The 26474-nt window shown below is 38.3% G+C and overlaps 1 protein-coding gene across 1 annotated transcript; it reads left to right on the plus strand.

The window, feature by feature from the left end:
• Nucleotides 1-3205: 3205 nt before the first annotated feature.
• On the plus strand, nt 3206-24683 carry TKT (transketolase). Its single transcript, XM_085302374.1, has 14 exons — nt 3206-3248; nt 5133-5250; nt 6863-6976; nt 7701-7798; nt 9417-9608; nt 10539-10657; nt 13062-13255; nt 13648-13812; nt 15072-15228; nt 18678-18808; nt 20177-20260; nt 20430-20523; nt 21832-21954; nt 24389-24683. Exons 2-14 carry the CDS (start codon nt 5167-5169, stop codon nt 24574-24576), a joined length of 1743 nt encoding a protein of 580 aa, XP_085158500.1. The 5' UTR covers nt 3206-3248; nt 5133-5166; the 3' UTR covers nt 24577-24683.
• Nucleotides 24684-26474: the final 1791 nt, after the last annotated feature.

The raw sequence follows: 26474 nt of genomic DNA on the forward strand, positions 1-26474 counted from the left end.
GGGCTGGTACCACGCGAGTCACGTCCATCCTCCCCGAGGCGCATCGGGGCGCGGCGGGCTCTGCCCGAACCGGGGGGCGCTGCTCGACCTGCGATCATGGCGGCCGGGGTGGGGGTGGGGTGGGGTGGGGTGGGGGGCGCCCAACGGTCGCCCCGCGCCCAACGGCCGCCCCTCGGCGGGCCCTGCCGGGTCCGCGCCCGCTGGCGCCGACGCTGGCGGCGAACCGCCGCGGCCCAAGTTGATGCAGGGCTGAAAAACCAAAAGAATTTTTTGCCCGAGGCGCAAACGGTTTCTTTTTCATTCCGTGCCCGTCAGTTGGAACTAATTCTCCACAGAATTTCAAGTGAGCCCAAGTGGGATTATCTGTGAAATGCCGGCAGTCTCGAATGGGCAGTTTATTCAGGCCTCTGGACAGGATTTAGTTTAGGCTCTGATGTGTGCAGATTCCAGGGTTATCCTTCCTTTGATCCTGCCGTACCTAGGGGGGGRAAAATCGGCACACAATCCGTTTCTGCTCATGTAAAATTGAAGCCATTTTTCTGCTTGAATAATACACTCGAGTGCTTCAATATAGAATACTGGTCTTTGATATTCCTGCAATTTCCTCCTTTTTGACATCTTTGKAGCTAGCTGCAGCATTTCTTAAAAAAAAATAAATAAAAAATAAATAAAAAGGATACTAAGGCTCGTGTGGAGAAAGCTGGTCTGTAAAATTTTTTGAAAGCTTCCTCTCTGAGGCGGCTTGCGCTGTGCCGCGTGTCTCTGGCATGGGCTACCTTGCACAGTGTTTCTCAACGCACACAGAAGGTGAACTTTGCTCGCTCCTTTGGCACATGGCAAGGGAAAACGCCGCGCCGGTTCTCTGCGCAACCCGCAGCGCTGCGGCGAGGGGTCTTGGCCAGCCCAGCCTTGGGAGCGGGTTCTCGCTGGGTGGTAGCTTGTTTGGTCCGGTCTGGAGAGAGAAGTACAAGATGCCCAACAGTTGCTCTTCAGTTCTTGATTTCCTTCAAGGCTACAATGTATAGGTAATCTTACACCAGCCTATGAAAAACTATGGGTAGGGAAAATGGGGCTAAATCTACTTGGTAAAGCTGGGGCTTCAGTCTGGAGCTTCTAGTGCATGCTTTATCATGCACGTGGAGGTGTGTGATTTCAGTTTTCTTATCTAAAGATATGRTTATCTCCCTGTTTTGTCTGATGTGCCATTAAAGAATAAGAGTCTTGGTACAGCCCTCGCTTTCTCTTGTGCTGTCCATGAAATTCAATAGTAATCCATTCCTCTCATACTGATGAGCAAATAGTAAAAATTATTTAACTCAAACTTTTTTTCCTCCTCTGGTTCATATATGCTACAGTTGTGGTGAGTACTTCTTACACCAAGTTACTTCATTAACATACGCTATAGGTTATTTTGGGCTTATTTGCTAAGCTCATTACTTATGAGTTGTGTAGAGAGTGAAATTATTACACAACCTGACAGTGAGCAGGTTATGAAAGATGGGCTCTAGAGGGAGGACTATGCTGATAGACTATATTTTCCTATTTTAGAAGACTTGACTATCAAGATAGTGATATAGTAATATACCTAACAAAAAAAGAGAAAGAAATTTAGGGAGTTCACAGTTGGTTGCAGTGTTAGCCGAGTCATATGCATTTCTGAAACAGATACGCATTAAGATTGTGTTTTTTAGATACCAAAAGAGGCAGTGGGCTTAACTTAAAGTACTGGTATATGGTAAGAACRTGGACAGTTGTTTGAATGCAGGTTACATGTAAATAGAGGCTTAATAAAAGATGGAGTCATGCTTGCTGTGATTTTTTTAAGGAAATTCACATTTGTTAAGGGTGTTGTTTGCAGAAGTGAATTTACTTGCAATAAAAGAACTTCGAACAAAACAGAACCTGCCTACTTATTTCAAGGAAGTAACTTCTGTAAACTGTGACATATTTTGCAAGAARTATGGTACGATGGTAGATTTGACAAGCTGGATCTTGCAGGCTTTACCTGTATTAACTTTTATTAAAGCAAATGCAGGCTTTGCCTGGACAAGGGCTAAAAGATCAGATAATCTGATCCTGAAGATGCTCAAATATGTAATTTTGGTATGAGAAGTACTTAACCACTGCAGTGGAAAAAATCAGTAAACTATAAAGATTTTTATATACTGATCATTTTTCTCCTCACCTAGGGCATTTCAGATTAGTTGCAAAGATCGATACTTGCTTTTAGGTGTGGAAGTTCTTTTTTTTCTTTTTTTTCTTTTTTTTAGATAAGTAGTACATATGTTACATATGTTTTGACCCAAACTGGTAGAATCCCGTTAGTAGTTAGAAACTTATCAGTTTTTACATTTTTTTGAAACAGTATCTGGCTTCCTAGAATTAGATAGTTACATTCTTAAAAGTGGAAGTTGCAAGAATCTCTTAAGAGGCAGTTAAATTTCATAACATGGAGTATTGTCACWTGTCATAGATGATGCTCTACTTCGGTTTTTTAGTTTTGTTCTTCACTCGGTATTCCGTTTTAACATTCCAACATGATTCTCTTTAGGTGAAGTATGTAGATAAATTTAATTTAAATAGAAATAGAGTTAAAAAAATCTTTTGCATGCTGGAATGGTTATTTTGTTGTCAGTTTTTGAGAATCTAGGATTTTTGTTTTGAAGTCCAATTCTAATATAGTTTTGTTTAGTTTCTTATTAAAGGGATATATATCCAGAAATAAGATAGTTCTTCAGTAGAARCTATTTGACAAGATTATTAATCGAATCATGACTTCAGATTTCTAGATTATTCATCAGTTATGAACAAAACGTGAAAGATTGTGTGAAGGTAGAATGAAGATGATTATTTGCTGCGTTCCGCGTTACCCTCCCATGAGTACTYCATGAACATTTCCCTAGGCCTAATAAGGAGTTCTTGTTACAGAACTTTTCAGAAGTCTATGATTAAATACACCAGTAGATCTAGTGAAGATGGATATATTTAAACAAACTCTGTAAGTTAATTTTAGAATTATTTTTGGTGTCTGATATGTAAACAAATTTTGGTTAATTTCTATTAGCAGAAAGCCATTTAATTAATAGTTTGACATAGTTTAACAATAGTTAAACAATAGTTTAACAAGATTTTTTCCAATTTTCAGATCATTTATTAAATTTTTATACTTTTTTTTTTCTTTATATTTCCACATGCTACCATTTTAGGTTGTTTAAAACTTTTTTTACCAAGACCAGGAGTTCATAGAAGTATGGCTAAGTATAAAGTTAATAAAATTAAAGGAATGAAAGCTTTAAACAAGCATGTAAGGCTTATTGATTAACTCATATGTATAAATATTTACTAATATGTTTGAACCATGGTTTAAACCTAATTCTTCTGGTTCTCTGTGTGTGAGTACTTACTAAGGGATGGACACTAACCATAATTTGTATTTTGCWAGTGTTTTGCATGTTTTTATTCCTATATTACAGTACTGTTGGGGATGATGGGAGGGAAGAATTRTTACTACCAGAAGAGAATATTCTGATTTATGTTCTGGTAAAAGTGTTGTCTAATCCTAACATGCATGGTAAACATACATTTGGAAAAGAAAATGAGACACTTCAATAATAAAGTGGTCCTTTTTTTGGTTTCACAAAGAGGCTCTAAGGTTTTGACCAAGTATATCACATTAAAGATGAAAATCAGGTAGTTGTAGGAAAGAAAATGTGGTGAAATTGCACTTTCTTTTCAAAGCTGCTGCRGTTTTCTGCAATTGTCACCTTCATACTATTCATCATTCACTTTCCTGTACCTCAGTAGCACCTACTGTTGTTGTGATCCTGTTTATACCAGTAAACATCTGAAAAATGCTACTTTGTACAATCAATAAAGATTAAAAAAATCCCTAAAGCCTTCTCGTACCTTTTAAGCTTTTGCTAAATGCGTAAGTGAAAACCCAAGGCTGATATTTTAAGTAGTCAAACAGTGCCATCCCTTCAAGGTATATAAGAACTACAGTGGTCATTGTAGCAGTGGTGTAGATAAATAAAAATAATTATGTGCCCTTCTATGTAATAAGTTAAGTGAAATATACACCTTTTGTTGGAATAACTCAATGTTTGCCACCTGGAGCTGGAAACAACCCTTTTCATCTTTATTCTTGCTTGATACTTTTAAATGGCATAGTTACTTYTGCAATAGGCCTGCAGATTTTCAAGTTACAGCAAAAGTAACTTGTGCTGCTGTTGAAAAATTTGGCAAAAGTCATCCCAGTAACATCAACGGGAGAGAAAGACTATCCCAAATACATTTTTTTAATGTTTGGTATACCAACTAGTTCAATATTTCAAACTGATCTCAATTGCAAATGTAGAAAATACTAGTCCATCCATTAGCCAAAGATTAAACAAATTAGTATTTTTCAGTGTGTAGCAGAACATATTTTTAATAATAAACTGAACACTGAATTTCTGTATCCAATTTACATAGAAAATAAAATGCAAGGAAAGTATTATTTAATGCCAATTTTAGTGATCAAAATTCTAGTTCTATTTTAACATCTCTAATGGTAAAATAATCAATATAAAAAATGGATGGGATTTAACATAATACAGTTCTAAATGTTGCAGAACTTTGCAAAAATTACTATTGTATGACCAATTCCCACTGTGCAGTGGGGCCTGAACGAGTCACAATGCCACATTTTAAAATCCTTTACCCAGTGAATGGCTTAAGTACTGTGGAAAGCAGTCTTTGTTTCCTCTTCCTTAGCATGAATTTCATGCCTTCAGATAAATAAATATAGTATAATTTCAGGCACATGGTGGATATTGTTTCCTGTGCTTTACAGTCACTGATTAGGGTGATGTTCTTTGGCATGAAGAACAGAGAGCCCAGATATACCCTTGATCTGTCACCAGGGCCTGTCTTTTAACATCCACTTTGGACAAGATAACAAGGCTCCTTTTGTCACAAAGTACAGCTAATTGGCAATGGGGTAATAGTAGATGGGATGGGTTATCAGAAACACTTAAGGGTGCCTATTTTAATGTTGAGGAATAGGGGACTGGTGAAGTGGTATTTTAAAGATAAGATTGTGAGCAAACATTAATCAGAAGTGGTAATCTTGGGTCTGTCTTGAYTTGTAGCCATCCTACATCATGTTGCAGTGCAGCAGAGATTATGTCTGTGCTGTTTTTCCATACCATGAGGTACAAAGTGCAAGATCCCAGAAATGCCAGCAATGACCGGTTTGTTCTCTCAAAGGTAAAATAATAACTCTTATGCTATACTATTGCAGTCTAGTAGTAAAGAGCTCTCTGTAAGTTATAGACTTGTTTTCCTTGACTTACATTTGCTTGTACTTGCTTCTACAGTTTGAGACCTTGTAATTTGTCTACCATAGAATGGAAAAAAAAATAACTTTGAGTATTTTAACTTGTAGCGTAACTTCAAAATAATTAATAAGTATAATAAGTATCTGTGTAATGTGTCTTGATGTGCTTTAAATTTACAATGTTTTTTAATTTTAAATAATAACATTCATTATATTGTCTCTAAAATCTATCAAGAAATGTTAAAGTCTGTTTTATTTTGGTGTAACTAATTTTCTAACCAGTAAGTCACAGTTAGGGTTTGCACTGTTCTTGTTGAATGCAGCCATATACTTCCATGCTTGTGGTTGTATCACAGCGTACACTAGTTTCTGACAGCTCACTAAGGAGCATTGTAGGAAATAGTTATCRTGGATTAGTGGGTAGTTTTCACCCCTAATGTGCTACTTCTCAAGCTGCTGTGGTTCAGAAAACATCAAAACAAAACAAAAAACAGTGTTCATAACTGGCCATTAGTGTTTCTGTCCACTGTTGCATTGTGCTGTTGTGTTATCACAGAGACGTTTTGATTGTATGACATTGGGGCAGCTCCGGGGCCTTCAGAAAAGGTAACTATAGACAAAATGGCAGGTGAAGTACTTTAGCGAAGCAGATTTCATCTTTGATTCAGTTTTTTATATAGTGGCTCACAGTAAGGCCGCATAGCTGATGATGTATGTCTGTTGCCTTGGATGTAACTCTYGATGTTTCTGATTGTCTTTCAGAATCAAGTAAGTGGATGAGGAGCAAGTAATTAATACTGAAGTGGTAAAGGAATAAGAGAGGATCACTTCATAATATTTGCTTTACCTCTCTGAGTATTCAATATTTCTGCCCAGAGTTGCTAAATGGCTTCAGAGCTCCACATGCTTTTTTAAAAAAACAAAAAACTCCTAATGACTCCCTGGTTATAAAATGACTACTGCTACTACAGGTCTAGATGGATCTGGCGACAGTGATCTGAGTGCACGAAGCCTGAAGTTTGATTATTGTCACTGATTGCATCTTGACTTGAATCCATATTTATTGAAGAAGTTCAGATGGGAGAAAGCTTAGTCATCCATCCACTTACTAGTGGATGAAATGCTCTGCTCTTGGAACTGATACCCAAGCAAAATGAGTCAAAGTTTTTTTGTTTGTTTGTTTTAATACTGCAGTTGCTCTTTGGAATTGGATCTGGCTGATTAACAGAGAGCTTCTCACTCTTCAATGTTTATTTTCTTGAGGACATCCTAAATGGCCCTCAAGAGTGGTGTATTCTTTCTTAACTAGAAATCTAGTTACTGTAGTCAGCTGTTAGTGATGTTCCACATGAGGGCTCAGGGGACTTGGAAGCAAGCATCAGTGTGAGCATTGCTCTATAAAAGTATTTTATAACTTGATCCATTTTTAGCAGCCGTAAGATTCTGATTGCAGAGTTCAGTTTGTCAGCTTTATAGACTTTTGGCTTCATACTAGAATATTGTGAAACTTGTGCTTTGCTTAAAATTTRTTTTTCTCTCTAGGGTCATGCAGCACCAATTTTGTATTCTGTTTGGGCAGAGGCTGGATTTCTACAAGAAGCAGAATTACTGAACTTGAGGAAAATTGATTCTGTCTTAGAAGGACACCCAGTACCAGTGAGTGCTAATAACCTTTGATACAAGATGGTGTTTTCTGTGAAACAAAAAGTACATGTATTTTGCAGCAACTCTTGGTTATCAGCTGTGGTACAGGAGAGATAACAACTTACAAGAAGGATGATATTAATGTCAAGACCTACAAGGAGGCTCAGTGTCCTGGATTGAATGACAGTGCAAAAATGACTTTTGGTGTTGATTCCCTACTGTCCTGTGTCTCAGTATTTTCCATATTAAAGGATTTTTTTTTGAATTCCAGCATGACTTTTCTGTCCTTTAAGAAGCTCTGAAGTATTTCAAGAGTTTGCATCCAGTTCGGTTGCCTCATTGGTCTTTCCATGCCCAATAAGTTATTTCAATTGAAACATTTTACACAGAATCATCAGATCTTAACTGTTGCCATGCAAGGCATAGTTTAGAAATTACTGAGCCATGGGTGCCACTCCCCTTCAGTGAGGCAGGTTAGCCTGTGACACTGATCATCAAGGTAGATGCATGGCTGGGAAAAAAAAAAAGTGTCTCGGGGTGGAGCAGGACAAGATTTGAAGAGACTTGCACTATATTGTAATAGCTGAGAAACTGAATTTAGGTATGTGTTAAACCATCTTCTACAGCTGGTYTTAATACCAGGTAGGACTCTTTCTCGGGAAGCCTGCTGGAATGAATGAGAGTTTAGATGCTCTGTTTCAAAGCTGTAAAATAATGATTATCTTTTTATTCTCAGAGACAGGCATTCACTGATGTAGCTACTGGATCCCTTGGCCAAGGTCTTGGGGCTGCCTGTGGAATGGCATACACTGGCAAATTCTTTGACAGAGCCAGGTAATTCCTTCTTTATATCTTATGATTTTAGGAATTCAGGAAGGGCTATTTTGTGAAAAAAAGTACRTTCTTGATCAGAAATAAGTTCTTTTTTCTATTAATCTCCATTCCCAAACCTAAATTTAAATTCAAATTTTAGGTAACGGTTTATTAGCTTGATAATTGCAAGGCCATTGCCAGGGAAACTACCAAGGATTTGAGGATTAAGAAGAGTTGGTGCATCTGATCCTTTTGTAACCTGGCAGTATTTCAAGGTGATGATCATTAATAGAGAAGACAAAAAGTTATTGGAACAGCCTCTAACTTTCAGAGGGCAAGTGATAACAATTTTGAGAACAATAGGTGTCCTCTTACTGGGAAAAAGCAAACTAGAGATGTGCTTGTTAAAGTCAGACAGCAAATAATGGAGAACATGGATCTAGATAAGGAGCTATTATGGTCAATAATAGCACTATTGAACCATAAATTTGGGCTCCAAAATGTTAACCTGAAAGCCATTCAAGTCCGTAGAGCCAAGAATGACCCCTTCTGCCRTTTGTTCTGCAGACAAGAAAAGCAAATGTCTAAAGGCAAATCTGTATGAGGAGGAAAATAGCCTGATGTAGTTGATGTATTTTATGTGACAGTTCTAGTACATTCAAATCTAGGCTGCCCAGTTAGTGTGTCCTACACTTCACTAACTTGAAATCATTGCTGCGAAAGATGATTTGCTGATTTTAATAGAGTTTAGCAGATGGTACATGTGGAAAAAATCTAACTAGTGGTTACTTGACAGAAAAAAAGGTGGTCTTGCATGCAATACTGGGGAGCAGTTTGTGTGTGTAGAGTTCAGATTTARCTGAAGGCATGCGTCCTGTGAGATATATTTTAATAGCAAAATAGATTTGGAGCAAAAATCTATAATAGCTTAATGATTAATCACTTACAGCTTTTTGATTGTTTGTTTTAAATTATATTATTCAAGTTTAATATACTATTTCTTTTAAATTTTAACAGGTAATAATAATTTTACAAAGATTTGTCATCCAAAAAAGAGAGTGGTAACAAAAGGCAAAGTGCAGGGGCTGAATCCTGTAGACAAGAGCAGGCAGTATTCCGGCTGAGTTTTGCCAAGTAAAAAGCTTCAGTAGGTGGGCAAGTAGTCTGTCTATCTCCTGAATTTGGTTATGCAACATGCTTTAATGTGTAGTGGAGCCCATCTCCAGTTTATGATTTCCTGAAATGAAATTATCGTTCGTCCTTCTAGGGAGTATATGGTAGGAATGAGGAAGAAAACAATAACCTTTCATACATTGTCAGTGATCTTGCTGAGTCACAGTGACAGTGTTTAATGGGCCTATTCATTCAAGGCTTGTAATAGGAGGTATAAGACTTCATTTTCTTTGAGACAAAAGTTTGAAAAGGAATACAGTATGTTCTTTTTTTATCATGTTTAACAGCTAAAAATTATTTTAACTTAGTTTTTCTAGTATCTCSTAGGATCCTCTAAGATGAATGCATTGAGCAATGTATGGAATAAAAAATGTAGCAAATTCTCACTGTAAATCGTTACATTTTGCTTTTGATTTAATCCTGCGTACTCATACATGTTACTCAATTTTTTAACTTCTTCCTCTAGCTATCGAGTGTATTGTCTGCTTGGGGATGGAGAGTTATCTGAAGGCTCTGTTTGGGAGGCGATGGCCTTTGCTGGCTTTTACAAGCTTGATAATCTAGTTGCTATATTTGATATTAACCGTCTTGGACAAAGTGACCCTGCTCCTTTGCAGCATCATGTTGAAATCTACCAGAAACGTTGTGAAGCCTTTGGGTATGTGATTGGAAGAAGTTCAGTATGTGCTTTCATTTGAGATTGTATGTTTTATTTGCTTTTCAGAATTTTTCAAATGAGCTTTCAACTCTAAGGGATACTATTACTAAGAAAGATGGTCTTTAATGTTTCTTGATAGCTAGTCTCTTTGTCTGTGCAGCAGGAATATTAAAGGTGACAGAATTTTTGCTTAGAAGAAAAATAAAAAGACTRTTTATTCAGATAAATTTATTAGAAGATCTTGAAGCAGTTTTTATCACATCAAATGCAGGATTTATAGTTATTTGTCTTCCTGTATCTACTGTCATAGCAAGCAAATCAGAAAAAAGAGCATAAAAACATTCCTCTTAAGGAAATTCTTTGTATTTTTTTGTACAGGCTTTCAGTTAGTTTAGAAACGTGTCTTTTCATATAAATATGGAAATCCTTGACAAAACATGTCAGATTTTTTGATTATTTTGTTTTAAAATTATATATTTCAAGGTTAACATACTCTTTGTTTTAAATTTTAACAGATAATAATAAATTCGCCATTAGCAAGTAATTTAGCAGCCATATACAAACTATGATGGACTGTCAACAATTTTAATCAWTTTTTTTAAAAAGTTTTTCTTAGATTGATTTGCCTTTATGATTAAAAATAGCTAGCATAGCTGAAGATATCTAGTATAACTGGGTTATGTGTGAGTTACTGATTTTTGCTAGTAGCTATTTTTTAAGCTGTCTGTGGCTCTGTTCACCTTATAAAAAGGGGACTGCAATATTTTATGATGTCAAAAGAATACTAGTTAATGTTTTTCACATCTTTTGGTTTTCTGAAAAAGACATTGTATTGGAACTAAATTATTATTCATTATTGTCGTTACTAACTACTAGAGGGTGTGACATGCTAAAACCCTTTAGAAACAGTTAATCTGTTTGTATTCTTAGCTGGCATGCTATCATCGTTGATGGACACAGTGTGGAGGAACTCTGCAAAGCCTTTGGCCAGGCCAAACATCAGCCAACTGCTATCATTGCAAAGACTTTTAAAGGCAAAGGCATATCAGGTAATAAAATGTCCATTGCTTTGCAAACAAACATGTATTTTATATATGTRTATATATATATATACACAATGTTGCAGTAAGGGTGCAATCATTAAAAGATATATCATGCTTCCATGCTCTCCATCTGATCTGAAAACTTGAGATGATCACCTTGTTGTTTTTGTCCTTTGTTGCCCTCTGCTTATGGAGCATAKTAGACTGGTCCTTCACTGGAAGCAGGCAAAGATGTGGCTCTTTGTATCACCCAGCTAGATGCGTTTCCATGCTGACCAGACTTTTATAGATCCCGCTTGCAGAACTGAATTTCTTCTGTGGGCAGCTGCATTTGAGTGTTGCTTTTAAAGAGTGTTTTCTACTCTGGAAGAAGGCCAGGGAGAGAAGCATTGGACTTGAAACTGGTCATGAAAATTGCCTTAGCAAAAGAGGACAACTTTCTTGGCTTGCTCTTGATCCATAGGCCCACTCTGAGCCAGGGAAGGAAGTAACCTTGTTACAGGAGCTCCTCGCTGCTCCTGCTGTCGCAGATAGCTGAGTCTGCATGTTGCCAGCTAGAGAATATAGATGCATAGAGATCGAGCGATGCTACATTTACAAATTTGGCGAAGTTGCATAAGACRTGTAGTACTTAAGATACCTAGTCTCAAACTACATGTTATTTCATGTGATCTGATCTGTAACTTTCACTGAGATACATTAGTTTGCAAGAATGATTTAGTATGTTAGCAGTTGTTTGAATTTGGGAATTTGTGATGCCTCTAAGAACCTCTTTAGTTTTTGTGTGGTGTGAAATAACTAAATGCCATTGCTAGCAGACAGATGTTTACCTGTGCATTTGAACCATGTTTGTGTCATGCAAAAAATCTTCCAAATTGTTTATACTTCTCAACAGTAGTAGTGCTAAGAAAATGATTGTGGTTTTTGCAGGTGAGGAAATGTGTGCTGGCTACATAGCACTGTAACTATAAAATGGACTCAGTGTTCAGAGCGTGGGGGTTGCTGTGATTCTGTTCAACTACAGGTTTTAGCAGCACAGCATGAATTCCTCTTTCTGACCCACTAAAAATTATTAAAAATAGGAATGAGTAGTATATTAAACTTGAAATATATTATCTTTGCTCCTTTTCTTGGAGTATGCAAGCAAGATTCAAAGTCAAAGAAACAAAATCATCCAGAGATGCAATTTTGCCGTTAGTGCCAAGTGTACAAACATAAATATCATCAGAAGGTATTCAAATCCAAAAAGCTGTAAAATTTTAAGACTTGTTTGAATTAAAACAGTTTGGTGAACTGTGGTTTGAAACTTAGAGATGAGTTTGTTTATCTAGGCCTAAAAACTTGCCTTCCAAGGGCAAGTGCAGAGTCCTGCACTTAGGGAGAAATAACCCTAGGCACCAGTAAAAGGTGGGGGCTGACCTGCTGGAGAGCAACTCTGCAGAGAAGGACCTGGGAGTGCTGGTGGAGGACAAGTTGACCATGAGCCAGCAATGTGCCCTTGTGGCCAAGAAGGCCAACGGTATCCTGGGCTGCGTTAGGGAAACTGTTGCCAGCAGGTCGAGGGAGGTGATCCTACCCCTCTCCTCAGCCCTGGGGAGGCCTCATCTCGAGTGCTGCGTCCAGTTCTGGGCTCCCCAGAACAAGAGAGACATGGAGCTACTGGAGAGAGTCCAGTGTAGGGCTACGAAGACGATCAGAGGGCTGGAGCGCCTGCCCTGTGAGGAACGGCTGCGAGAGCTGGGCCTGTTTAGCCTGGGGAAGAGAAAACTGAGGGGGGATCTTACCAATGTGTACAAGTACCTGAAGGGAGGGTGTCGAGGGGACGGGGACAGACTCTTTTCAGTTGTCCCGTGTGCCAGGACAAGAGGCAATGGGCAGAAACTGAAGCACAGGAAGTTCCGCCTGACCGTGAGGGGGAATTTCTTCCCTGCAAGAGTGACAGAGCCCTGGAACAGGTTGCCCGGAGAGGTTGTGGAGTCTCCTTCTCTGGAGATCTTCAAAGCCCACCTGGATGCAACCCTGTCTAATATGCTCTAGGAGACCCTGCTTGAGCAGGGGGGTTGGACTAGATGATCTCCAGAGGTTCCTTCCCCTTATGGGCTTTTTTGTTTTACGGTGCCAATCTGAACACAATTTCTATAGAAGTCACTGGAAGTTTATTGTCCTGAATGGTCACTTATTCAGAATATGTAGAGTATGCCTGTTTCTATTGTGTGTTTAAATGTGTCTTGCTTAATGAAACAATGTTATAGTAGTTGTTTACAATGGAAATAATTAGGAAGTTCTTTGTTGGAACATGGTACTGGGTGCTCTCATTGTTCACTGTGCTTTTATCTGAGTAAAATCTGCAGGTAAAAACTTTAATAGCTTTTATATTTCTTTTTTTTGCAATGTAATTTCAAATATGCAGGTGTTGAAGATAAGGAAAGCTGGCATGGAAAGCCCCTTCCTAAAAACATGGCTGAACAAGTCATTCAGGAAATAGATGACAAAATACAAAATAAGAAAAAGCTTTCTCCAGCCCTGCCAGAAGAAGATGCACCTATAGTAAATATTAGAAACATTAAGATGCCATCTCCACCAAGTTACAAAATAGGAGAAAAGGTATTCCTTTTTTTTCTCACTGTTTGCCAGATATCTTTGTAGTATAATACTGGCAGAAAGTTACTAACAATGTTATCTCTTGCCACAATTTCWCCTACTTACCCATTCACTCCTGTTTTCTGTATCCTGGTAAATGCATATCTCTGCAGTGTGACCTGCAGATAGATGCTCAACTTGCCAGGTGTTGCGAGGACATGTTAAAATAGAGAGATTCATATCACTGCTTAATTTCATGATCTGTGTCAGTTATCTAAAGTGTTTTACATGTGTTTAAAATTAAAGTAGTTCCACACTGTCCAGCAAACTTCCATGGTAGGATAAGTGGGAGCAGAAAAAGTTCTAGAAACAAACTCGTAACAGTACTTACTACTCTTTCTTTCTTTCTTTCCCAGTTGGCTACCCGCAAAGCCTATGGTCTGGCACTTGCAAAATTAGGTCATGCCAATGATCGAGTGATTGCTTTGGATGGAGACACAAAGAACTCCACCTTCTCAGAACTTTTTAAGAAAGAACATCCCAATCGTTACATTGAATGCTACATTGCTGAACAGAACATGGTAACTGGTTGCTTGTTTTTATGAAATACTGATATTACACAACAGAATCTGAGACTATTCAGTTGAAGTCTTTACAGAGAGAGGTTTTAATATTTGATTTTTGTTTGGTGATTAAGAAAAGGGACTGTTGCAGGTGTTTCCAAATATGATACAACAGAAATGCTACTAATCATTCTTCCCTAAATCCCCCCCTCACCTTTTTTTTGGTCACACTGTCTATATTTTAGCAGACAGTCATGGAGATGGCAACATGTAAACAACAGTAGTACATTCTACAGCATGGTTTGCGGAGAGTTAACTATAAAGAGACTTGTTAGTTTTCTATTTTCACAAGAAATGAAATGCYGCAACATGAAAATGAGCTGTGTGCTAGACTTGGGTAAAAAGAGGACAGSGAAATAATTAATAAAAATTAACCTGATGGCATTTGGGCAGAAAGGACTAAAATGATTTTATAACTCAGTCTGGACTGAATCTTCAGTTGCACCTGTATGGGTTCACYGAAGCAAATGAAATTACAGAGACATAAATTCAGGCAAAAATTGGCTGTTGTCTTTAATGATTTATAACCTAAGAACCCACAGGCTGTTTCTTGCAAATTTTATGCTAGGGCAGTTTTGTGAGCTTGAGTCAGGCATTTTGTGTTTACATCAGCTGGAAAGAAATTTGGCCATGAGAAGGAGACAGATTTCTCTGTGAAATAAATGTATGGGGCAATTCTAGCAATAAATATTTTTTTGCCATTGTTCTCTGTATTTTTCTGAAGAAGAGCCCTTTTAGTAAATACTGGTGCAAATGACATGGACAAATCCATTCTCACTTATTAATGATAACAGTTTCTATCTGCTGGAGGTAGTAAAACCACATCCTTTGGACTGAAAGTGTAAGCCTTTGATCCAGGCCAAGAAATAAGATAAGAAGGGGATAAGTCTTAAAACTCTCAGAATGGCTGCTTGGAGTAGATGAAGAAAAGAAGCTGCCAGTAAGGATCAACAATAACAATTAGAAGATAAGGCAAGGAGCAGAAGAGTTGCTGGAGGGTAGACACTGGGAGAGAGAGTTGCTTATACTGGGAGGGAGRATTGCTTTTCTTTACTTTTTGGAAAGGCCATTGATTAGGAGCAAAACTGGATATTTTACCTATATTGAGAGATTCTCTCTGGAATAAATTTTCTCAGTCAGAAGCCCCACAAATAATCTCCTGGAAGCAGTTAATGAATAAGGAATTTACCTTTCCTGTACAATCTCCATCTTTCCAGGTGAGCATCGCAGTTGGCTGTGCGACTCGTGACAGAACTGTTGCTTTTGCCAGCACCTTTGCCACCTTCTTCACCCGGGCATTTGATCAGATCCGTATGGCTGCCATCTCCGAGAGTAACATCAATCTCTGTGGGTCGCACTGTGGTGTTTCTATTGGTAAGGGCAGCCTATGGCTACTTACCACCACTTCCCATATATTTAGTGCTAACTTTCTAGCAGTCAGAGCTAACTGATACTGTGTTGTGGGGACTATCAGTAATATAGATAAGATGGTATAGAAGTGGCAAGGTTTATAGGGAAAAGTCATGGTTGTAATTCATTTTCATCAGAYGTATTGCTGCGTTTGGAAAGAGTGAGAGAGATTTCAGTGTTCTTCAGCTTGTCTGCTTTTTTGTTGGTATCAGTTTGGCTTGATTTAAAAAAAAAAGAAAAAAAGGACTTTTCCCTACAAGCTTTTCTACTCTACAAGGATTCAGAGTGGTATAAAGGCCTTGGGTTGGATATGAGGAGCTTAGATTCCTTTGCCTCTTTGCTGTTGACACATACTTCTCCTAGCTCTGTCTCTCAGTCCCTGAAGTGAGAAGATAATGGTACTTATTCTCACACAGATGCTCTTGTCCACAGATCTGAAAAACATTTTAAAAAGGATAAATATTATTATGTTTTATTATGCCTTTTAAAGTCATCCATTTGAAACAATTACTTCAACTTATCCAAGTGTTTCTTACTACTGGAGCAGTTAATATGTTTATWAAAAAAAACCTCATAATGCTAATGAAACGGGAACTGTGAAGCTGTTACATAATTCAGGAACTTGGCAATATCTTCTCTAGTCTTTGCTTCCCATCATAACTGCTTGGTACATGTCAGATCATATTGAGGTTTTGCTTTTGGTTTGAGGGAGGGAGAGATTGTTTTTATGAAATGCATAAAGATCATCCATGAAAATAAGAGCAGACTTACATACCAAGAAGGGAAATGCCAGTAGATTTTCATGCTTGAAAAGTTACTAGGTATTCGTAGGGAAAAAAAAGAAGAGGGGGAGAGCTAACAGAGATGGTGAGTTAAGGCTCTTTTATACTTAGGTTATTCAGCTGATTTAACAGTTTTGGCTAGCAGGATGGTTTGCAGGAGRGGTTGTTTTTTGTTTTTAAAGCAAAATAGTTTGACCTATGATATCAGTAAAGTTGTACAGATTTATAGATGTTTCATAAATGTGTACAGTCTGATCCTCAACCTACAATGGTATAGCATATGCTTTAGTAGAGGAGGCTGTAAGTAGAGTATATCAGATTATGGCTTGTGTATGTCATTAAGGTAGGGATTCTGTTACAAGCCTCTTTTCTTTTTAAAGTCAGTCCTCCCACCTCTTATCCAATCCATAGTTCAATCCAGTTTAAATCTTTTAGGAAGCAGCAAAGGGTATTGGTGCAAAAGCCAATTATAGCTTTGGTCTTTGCTCATTTGAGAAGATGCAGTTCCTTTTGGTTACCTGAATTGTCTCCAAAAACTACAATTGCAAGTGTTGGTTTTCAGCATTTGTAATGTTCTGCTGGGGCTGTGATTGGGAAGTGCATAGTTAGATATCTAAAGTTGTTTGAGTTACAAATCTGATATGGGCTTCAGCTCTGTTTTTTGAAAAAAAAGCCTTTGAACCCTAAGTTTTGCAACAAGATTGTAAAAGAGAATACTTTAGAGAAATGCTTTAGCAGTTTGAAAATTCAATTTTAAGTAGGAGGATATGAAATAGGTATACTTCCTATTAGAATTTCAGACTTGTAAAGAATTCAGAATTCTAACTAGGTCTGTGGTGAAAATCAAAAATTTATGTAGCAGTTTTGGTAGACCAAGGCATTTACTGTTTTGAGAACTGAGCCTGTAAAATGTATGAGAAAGAACTGTTACAATGTCCTTTTGAACTACTTTTACTGATRCACTAACAGTAGCGAAGGGATCAAAATTTCTAATGAAATGTTAAGTATGTTTTCAAGGCCATAAGGAGAGAAAGGAAAATATGTATTTGCTGAACAGAACATGCAAGGAAAAAAAAATCACAATGTATGCCCATCAAAAACAAATATCTGTTATTTAGACAACTAATTTTAGCATTATAGTCATTTTAATATTATAATCATTTAAATATATAGTCATTTAATAGTTTACATTAAGCAATTACATTTTTTGTTTAAACTATAATGTGAATTTTGTGAGTTTAATAAAAAATAATCTTTCGACCTGCATTATGCTGAAAAAAAAGTGTATATTAGGACTTTCATATGGATATACTTGGGGCAAAACTCGATCTGGTTCTTGTCTGTTGATTACTACTAGCATGTTACAGATGCTGTGTACAAGGTAGACTGTGAATACTAGTATTATTATTATTGGCACCACATTAGCAGAACTGGAACAGACAAGCATGAGTAGTACAGTACCYTGTATCAGGGTATTAGGTTTTGATTCAGATGCCTGTTAAATTTTGTTCTTCCTGTTTTCACTTTTATTCTACATAAAACTTGTCTAGGTGCTTTTTTTAGAAAGGAAAAATTCCCTCTGAAGTCTCATTCAGTCAGAGTGCATACAGATTTAAAAAGTGATGAGAATTTTTTCACATGTCATGACTGAAATATGAGACTCTTTCCTGGTTCATGCCAACTWTATTAATAATGTGTAGTGCCAGTTTATTGATTGATTTCTTTGATATGTTTAAAGCTCTTCAGGGTTTTGTGCTCCTCGTATGAAAATACTTTCCTCCTTCCTCGTGAACTTGTCGTTATTGAGTAACAGGTAGTGGGTGCATGTGGGAAGGCTTCTTGCCCTGCTTCTGCTCTGCAGGCTGTGACATGACTGAATTCAAAAATCTTGCATGGTTAGTTTGGAATGGTGCCATTCCCAAAGCACCATTATATAAGACCATTGTGGTGGGGGGGTATGTTGTGATCCTTTTCTCTTTAACTATGGAAAATCATGGCATCCAACACATGTTCTGGCTAATGATTCTTTTTAGAGATCTGCAATTTATGCTATCTGGTGCTTGAGCAGTTAAATGAACAATGTGGATATCCTATTGCTTTTTTAAAAAGACTTTTTGTACTATTAAAATACACGTACCCTTCATTTAATCTTGGAATGAGCCTAAAAATCTGAGAGTAGTTGTACCAAATAGGCTCTCTGTTTCTGATAGAGCACATGCAATTCTCCTTTCACATTTCCAGCAGTGTAAATCTAGAGTAACACTACTGACTTGAGGGTAAATTTTGCTTGTGCAATCTTAATACATGTAAATCTGAAGATGCTCAGGTACCTTGTGACCTTTCTTCTCCTAGATCTGTACCCTTCCTATTTTGGTTGTTTTCCCTTTGTGTTGTTTTACTGTTGCACTTTATTTTCATTTTTTCTTTTTAACCCTAGTTCTCTTTCTTTTTAGTCTCTTTCTGTCTTTATTTACTATTTAGAAGGTTCCAAGTTTAAGGAGAAGATGATTCTTTTCTCAAGCAGGTAGACTTGCATGTCCTGTGTGTGCCTGATTTTATATATATTTCTGTTTTACATTGAACTTCACTGTTATATTAAGTAATCACCAACAATTCTTTTAATTCTTTTAGGTGAGGATGGGCCATCTCAGATGGGACTGGAGGATCTGTGCATGTTCCGGGCTATTCCTAATGCCACTGTCTTTTACCCTAGTGATGCTGTAGCCACCGAAAAGGCGGTGGAAATAGCTGCCAACACCAAGGTTTGTATCACAATATTTCTCAGCCAGAGAATAATACCTATTTTTCTGTCTTTTTTTTTTTCCCCCTACTGGCATGTTTCTTGCATGTCTATACTCACATAAATTGTTTTAAAGACTCCAACGTGGCAGTGGGATGTTTTCTTTTGCATGGAAAGGTTGCAAACATTCAGTCCAGGCTAGTGTCAAGTGAACAGTTTGAGAAACTGTGGGCCAAAGTTGGAGAAATGTAAATGATTACACAACAACTGCAGATTGAGTCTAAATTGGCTCAGAAATAAATGCAAGTGTAACTGTCTTGTTGATGCTTGACAAACTTACAGAAAGTACACCTTTATATGATATTCTCCCAGGCCATATTTGAAGGTGGATATGGAAACAGAAATTCAACTTGAGGATTTTGATAATGAAATGCCATATACATGAAAGCTCATGAATCAGATTCTCTACTGGCCTAAGACAGTCTCTGTTTTTTGGAGCTATTGAGAATCAGTACTTACACACTGGTCATTTTTTGCTTTCCTGTTGCTAATGATGGATTGTGGTTAAACTGGACTATGTCCTAACAGGACTAGGACTTCACATGTAGCTGTGATTGATCATTGCTACATGAAATTTAGCTGAAGGTGGATAAGAGAAATCAGACAAACACCAATAGTAGTGTGGGTTGGATCCTTTAATCTTCTCCTTGACTCGTACTTCTCTTGGCTTCCCTAGGAATTTACCTTGAGCAGGGAGCAAACAATCTGAAAATTTTGTCTTGCTAGTATGACTTTTATATGAAGGAGATGGAAATTTGGTATGTAAGAAATGTGATTAGTGGTCTGTGGAAAAAGATGAGGAAAAACACAGAGAAAGGGAGTGTAAAGAACTGTGAGGAAGAGGTTAGGCTTAAGCAGTGGTTTGTTGCTTCTCTTGGAAGGGCATGTGGATATTAACTGATGGAAAGCCTATTTCCTTGCTTTCCGCTAAGCATTTCTTCTTTTGCTTTAAAGCTAACGAGGAAATTTTGCAGATATGGCAAAGCTTTAAGATCCTAATTAACTCAAGTAGGATTCTCCATTTCCACAAGAGAACAAAAGAGAAATGATGATCTTGGAATYAGAAAGATTGTAAATTACCAGTGCACTTTAAAAAGAGGGTAATTGCCTTACAATATCTGAAACAACCACCTATTGAAAAAACACTAGTGCTAGTGCTCCAATGAGAATTTGGGAAGCAGGAAAACAGTAGAAYGTGATATAACATGGAAGAACTAAAAACAGACAACTGGAAAAAGTAATTTTGCTTTATTTTTCTCATTGTGTTTATAAACTCGAATGTCAACACCTTTCTCTTTTGTAACTTATGGCATGTCTACGTTGTAAACAGGGCATTTGCTTCATAAGAACCAGTCGTCCTGAAAATGCTGTCATTTATAACAACAATGAGGACTTCCATATTGGACAGGCGAAGGTAAATATTTGAGAATCATAGAATCAGGAAAAACATGCCAAGTTTTTCCTCTAAAAGCCCTTTTCCTTCGAAAGCATTCCAATACCAAAGATTAAATCTCCAAAAATAATAGAAATATTGCTATCAATAGTGTTTATTATTAAAAATAAATGGAAACATTTTCTTGCAGGTGGTTCTGAAGAGTAAGGATGACCAAGTGACTGTGATAGGAGCAGGAGTGACTCTGCATGAGGCTCTGGCTGCAGCAGAGCAGCTGAGAAAAGGTGATCAGATTGGGGAGCTCCCCGCTTTTTTTTTTCTTCCTCCCCCCTCCCCCCATCATTTAACACAGCAAAGAAGTCAACACCAGTCAGTCTGACTGCTCACTCTTTGTACTGGTTAACATTGACTAATTAAAATGTTACAGGCAGCTGGTCACCTGTTAGCTGATACAGTGCAACATGGTATATGTCTGCCTACCTAACTGAATAAGTTTTGATTAGGTTAGTGCCATCAGTAAGTGTGAAAATAGAGGAAGTTTKTAAGAAACAGGAGTGATCTTTGCCCGGCATATTGTCCACGCTGCCTAGGGTACTGACATGATAGAATGTGATCAAGTTACAACCAGTTAACAAAAAAATAGCTTGTCAGTTGAGCCACAAAACTCTGCACTTTTATCCAGTACTGTTGAGAAATAGTGCCTGTATGTAGGTATGGTTCGCTGCTAACTTCATTTTGAGTGAATGTATCAGCATTTAACTAGTGTGGGAGGCAATAATCCTGTGATTGTGCTCAAATGCACAGACCTTTTCTCACAGAGAAAACAAAAATCCTTCAGTGAAATAAGAAGAGAAAGGAACCACCAAAATCCATCTGTGAGTCAGTAGCCTACACCCAGGAAGAGATTACAGATATTAAGAGGTAATACAATTAATGGTGTAGGTGGCTTAGGGGTAGCTGTGCATGCTCTATCTAGATATACTGTCATGACCTTGAACCATCAGGCTTAGAACATTTGGAAAGTTGTATTTTTAAAACTACCTTTTTTTGTGTATTTGTAGTGTTTTGCAACACACTGCTGATCTTGGGGTGTAAATAACATGTTATGGAAAGATACTTCCTTAGAGCAGAGTCAGTGTCTTTTACGTAAAGCTTATACAGTGGCTACTAAATAGAAATGTCAATATAGTCTACCAGAGGGTTTTTCTGTGTTGTATCAATTCCTGGATTCTGAAGTAGCTTCTTGGAGTGGTGGATTAATAGCATGAGGTAGACTAGGCTTTAGGCTTTTTATGTTAGATAAGAGTTGAATCTGTATTCAGCCAGCCAAGATCAGACAAAAGCTCACATAATTGCTATTCTTTATAAACAATCACAATTTTTATGTAGCTTTAACAAGCAATCTGGGCCTGCCTGGTGATGGCAGGACAAACTCTGTTTTTCCTTCACCAACCTGAAGGGCATTGCAATCAAGGATGGGGCAATTCAAACAAGCACACCTAATTGAAGAWTCTAGGGGCTTCCTTGTACCATTTTCATTGTTTTACATTCTCCAAGGGTATAWTGGAAATAACTTCATTCTACTTTTGCAGAAAAAATTTTTGTACGTGTGATTGATCCCTTCACTATAAAACCCCTGGATAAGAAAACAATACTTGAAAATGCAAGAGCGACCAAAGGCAGAATCATCACTGTTGAGGACCATTACCATGAGGGTGAGTTGAATCCAGGAAATCATAACCCACACAGAAAACCCCACGAGGGGCTGGTTGGAGGCTCACAGCTTCCTCCTGACCTGAGAGGGAAGTACCAGGCCTCACAATGTGTTCAGTTAAAGCAAAAGAGAGGTTTTAGCCTTTTCCATTGACACCATGATTACAAGCTGGCACTGAGTGTTGAAAGTTTGCTAAGGTAATGGGTTAATCAGGGCTGCCTTTATGATTAATCTGGCTTGGTGTGCCCTTCTTTATGTGTGAGCAAGTGAAATCTTGATTTTTGTTCTCCAGTCTCCATTTTGTTCTCCATAGTATCTATAAATTCCAGCTGTAGCACAGTGATTCTGCACAGAATRGACTCAGATTGGCTTTACAGCAGCTGTTCTGCAGCCTGTTAAATTATAAGAGAGACCATTGCTCTGTGTTTTTCGTAGCTTTTCCTATGTCCAAAAGCTTGATTCCAGGTTACTTGAAGTTGGATGTTTTTGGCAATTCCAGCAGTCGTTCTGGGATAAATTATGCTCTCTTGCTTCTCCTAAGTTAGTTCACCATAACTGTAATAGAGCAGATCAGAGCCTGTGAAGAGACAAAGCTTTGTGCATCCTCACTGGCCTCTTTTCATCTCTTGATCTCATGTGCTTACAGGCTGTTACAGAATCTTACTGGTGTTTGGTAGCGTTTTTAAGCTAAGAGTAAAAAGCACGTGTACGTATGCAACAGGAATTTCTAAGATTTCCAAATATCAGCTAAAAATGTTATGCAGGAAAAGCAAAGTAGTTCCTATAAAATTCCCTCAGGATTTTATTTTCATAAAATAACTCTCTCCTGGTTCTGATGATCTCTGGCAGGATTCTGCAGGATCTCAGTGTTCAGCAGTTGATCATCTGCTCAACTACTCTGCTGCCTCTTGCTCTCTGGCATATTTTGTTTGCACAGGTTTTCAGTGGCTGGCCCATGCAAACACGTCCTCTGAGGGTGAGCCCTTATGCAAACAGGAGCTGCTGTGAACTGCATGTCAGGCTCACTCCTCCTGGGGGATGGAGAWATTAGCAGAGGCAGCTGTGAGCTATGGCATTGTTGTGGGGAGTTAGTCCTAGAAAGGGGAATGTTATCCTACTTCAAGGCGAGCACTAGTCTTGCCAGATGTCTGAAGTGAGCAGGCATTACTGTAAGTGCTAGTTGTATGATACTTTTGTCCCTGACCATGGATGGTGGTAGCATCACTGAACCTCATCACACTCTAGCTTATTTTTCAACTCTAGACAAATGTTTTACTGTAAGTTYGCAAAATGGCAGAATCAGCACAGTCAGAGCTGATGAACATGTGATTTACACTGGTACTGCTGTCTATAAGATGCAATCAAGAAAGGTCAAGTGTGCATTCCTCACAAGCCCACATCACTGATCTTACTAGTCACATTCATACAAGTGCCTCTGGCTTGGGAGCTAAATTTGACTGGTTAATTCACACCATGGCTGAGCTAGGAAAAGCACTGTGTTCTTGGGCATACCCCAAGGGCAGTGCAGCACTGAGGTTTCTCTMCTGCCAGGAGTCTCGGAGCACGTGCTGCTGACACCAGCCCGTGTTTTCTTCYTCCCTAGTATTCCTGCCTCCAGAATCTCTCTTGCTGCCACAGAGTTCCCTATTGCACCCCTTGCCCCTATTACTGGTAGTGACTAAGTCTGAGCTGAGCCCCATGCAAAGGTTGTGTGTTAAGTGCATTAAGTAACACAGAGAGGTACCCAATAGGAAGCACAGAAGTTGTAAAAAGGTTGCACACTTAAATGCTGTGAGGCTGGTGGGAATTGAGACATTCTGTTTCTTAAATAMGTTTGTAAATATTCCTTAGTTTAAATATATTTTTAAACTTGGCCCTTAATGACTGATGTTGAAGTGTTGAGGGATGCATGWCAGTTTTATGCATTTTAAAAGGTATATTTCTTACCACCAATCCTTAAGTACTTAAGAAATGTCAGGCTGGTTGTCCTCRAAGGCCTGTGAAATAGGGAATTATTTTCATTTCACAAATGGGTGACTCAGACATATATTACATTATGGCTGATGTTTCTTATAAGCGTGTGAATTGGGAGTTTAACTTGTATTTACTTCTGATCAGATATAAATTTTATAATGCCTTTAAAATTTTACCGACTTGGCCACAAGCACAGCAGAAATCTGTGTTAGAGCAAAGTGTTAAACTAGCTTCTCTAACTCTACAGCCTCTGCGACTGGTATTCTGGCCCCATTTGTCCTTCCTAGATGCCCTCTCAATAGCAGTTCTCCCTTTCAGAGAGCAATTACAGCACTGAGCTTGTAAACAGGGAAAAACCTGTGATCTTCTCCTGGAGTCTTTGACATTCTTTGGTTTGATATAGAAGCACTCTGTTGCCTATGGAAGCAATCTGTATGTGGTGCTTGTCCTTCTTTTCACAGGTGGCATTGGAGAAGCAGTGTGCGCTGCTGTRGTGGGTGAGCTGGGTATCACGGTTAATCGCTTGGCTGTATCTCACGTACCACGCAGCGGGAAGCCAGCTGAGCTCCTGAAGATGTTTGGCATTGATAAAGATGCCATTATGCAAGCTGTTAAGATGGCAGTGTCCAAATCAAGAAATGCGGAGTAGTTTGAAGCATCTTGTGCTATGTTACAGAAAAGCAGTGTTCAGAGAAGTATTGTAAGTTCAAGGCAAAGGTGCTTTATGTAGAGAGTTCTAATAAAAATACCAGCTTAAAAAAACTGTTGTTTTTTTAAATCATTTTTCCATAGGCTTTAATGCGGGGGGAGGGGGAGGGGGAATGTCTGCATGTTTTCAGTCATTGAAAGAGACCTTTAGGTTATTTGGAAATTGGTGGGCAGCAGTCCTTTGCCTACCTGCTGTGTAGCAGGAAGGTTTTGTGCTTTGCAACTTAACCTYTCCTACTATGAGCTCTAGCTTGGAAGTGGTGGAGTGTTCACTGTAAAGGTTTAAGTGGGCTATGCATCAGCAGGGAAATTGTGTAGTGGATATAGTAGCATAAAGTGAATTGAGTAACTTTATTTAATGTTTAGTCTAAGTTACTGCTCAAGATTAGAATCCTGTCTGGAGGGAAGTTGGGTGAAAAAAGGAATTCTTCTCTTAYTGCTAGAATTGCTCAAGAGCTCACTAGCCCCTTTTCTGGATAGAAGTGTGAGGCCTTGGATTGGATAATGAAAAGTAGGAATATGTCTTGCAGGAAGAGGGTGGCTAATGCCTTTGTTTCGGTTCTTCCTTTCTGTACTGCCCCCAGGCATTTAAAATGAAGGAGGATTCTATGTGCTGGATAATGTGAGTGTAGTGGAAGGAGATGCAGCAGCTCTTGGGGAGCAAACAGAGGAAGGCAGAGGACCAAAAGGAGTGTAGAAATGGTGAACTGTCAGCTCTGGGAGGACTTGCTGGCCATGGAGAATGGTAGCTCATGTGAGCCTTGTGCTTATTTAAGGGGACAGATACTTCTCTTAAGAACTGTGATTATATTTTTGAGCCTTGGGCAGTATTGCAAAGAGTAAGAAGGGAGACCAGAAACAGCAWTGCTGCTGGGCAAGAGGCAGGAGCATTTCAGATGCTGAAATGAACTCGAGAAGAAGGATCTGAAGGAACAGCAGGAACTCCTCTGCTACCTGAGAGGATGTGACTGAAGACGTAAGGTGTTTTTTCCACAGAGCTCACTGTTCTCACGGGAGTTACTCTAAATTGGATGAGCTGTTCGCCTCACCTATTTGGTTCCATTGTTTGATACGTTTTGCTACTTCTGTTATCCTTAAGCAGCTTCTGGTTGTTTTAAAAAAGGTTATTCTCTGGACTGTAATGTACCAACTTTGAAAATCTGAAAGCCTATTTAGTACTAAAATATGTTTTCATCGTCCTGACTATTTCCACAAACTATCTTTCTGAAAGAGTAGAAGAAACTGAAGAAGCTATTGTCATTATCAGCRCAGGGTGACTATAGGCAGTGTTTGGTTCAGACAAAAGGCATTTGACACTGCTACACTGAGCCAGACTTTCTTCTCAGAGTAAAAACACCAAATATGCAGTATTTTGGTATGATAGAAGATTTATACAAAAACAGATGTGATATATGTAAATGAGAACATGAATATTACAGAATAACTTTTATTCATCATTATTGCTTAATTTCATTACATGTCCCCTGATATGTTTAGGTAACTGCTTTGTTGATTTGGTACAGATCTGCATGCAACAAGGTATTTCTGGATGCRCAAATGGAACCGTACCACAAAAGAATGGTAAATGCTGATGCTTAAAATAAGTTTAACTCATAGAAAATAAGCTTTTTATTTTTTAAGCTACACTTGAAATTGTTTCACTGAACTAAAATGGGGCTGTGTTTGTCTATGATTACACAGGCCTATGCAAATACATGTAAGAGGTCCCTATAAAATGATAGGAATGACAATGTTGCATTTTATTTTACCAGAAGAAAAAAAAAATGTGGGGAAGGAAGGATATAATCAAGTATTTTCTTTTTCCCCTCAGAAGAGATG

The sequence above is a fragment of the Rhea americana genome, unplaced genomic scaffold, assembly GCF_003343005.1.
Source record: "Rhea americana isolate MKP2758 unplaced genomic scaffold, rheAme1 scaffold_19, whole genome shotgun sequence".
Lineage (NCBI taxonomy): Eukaryota > Metazoa > Chordata > Aves > Rheiformes > Rheidae > Rhea > Rhea americana.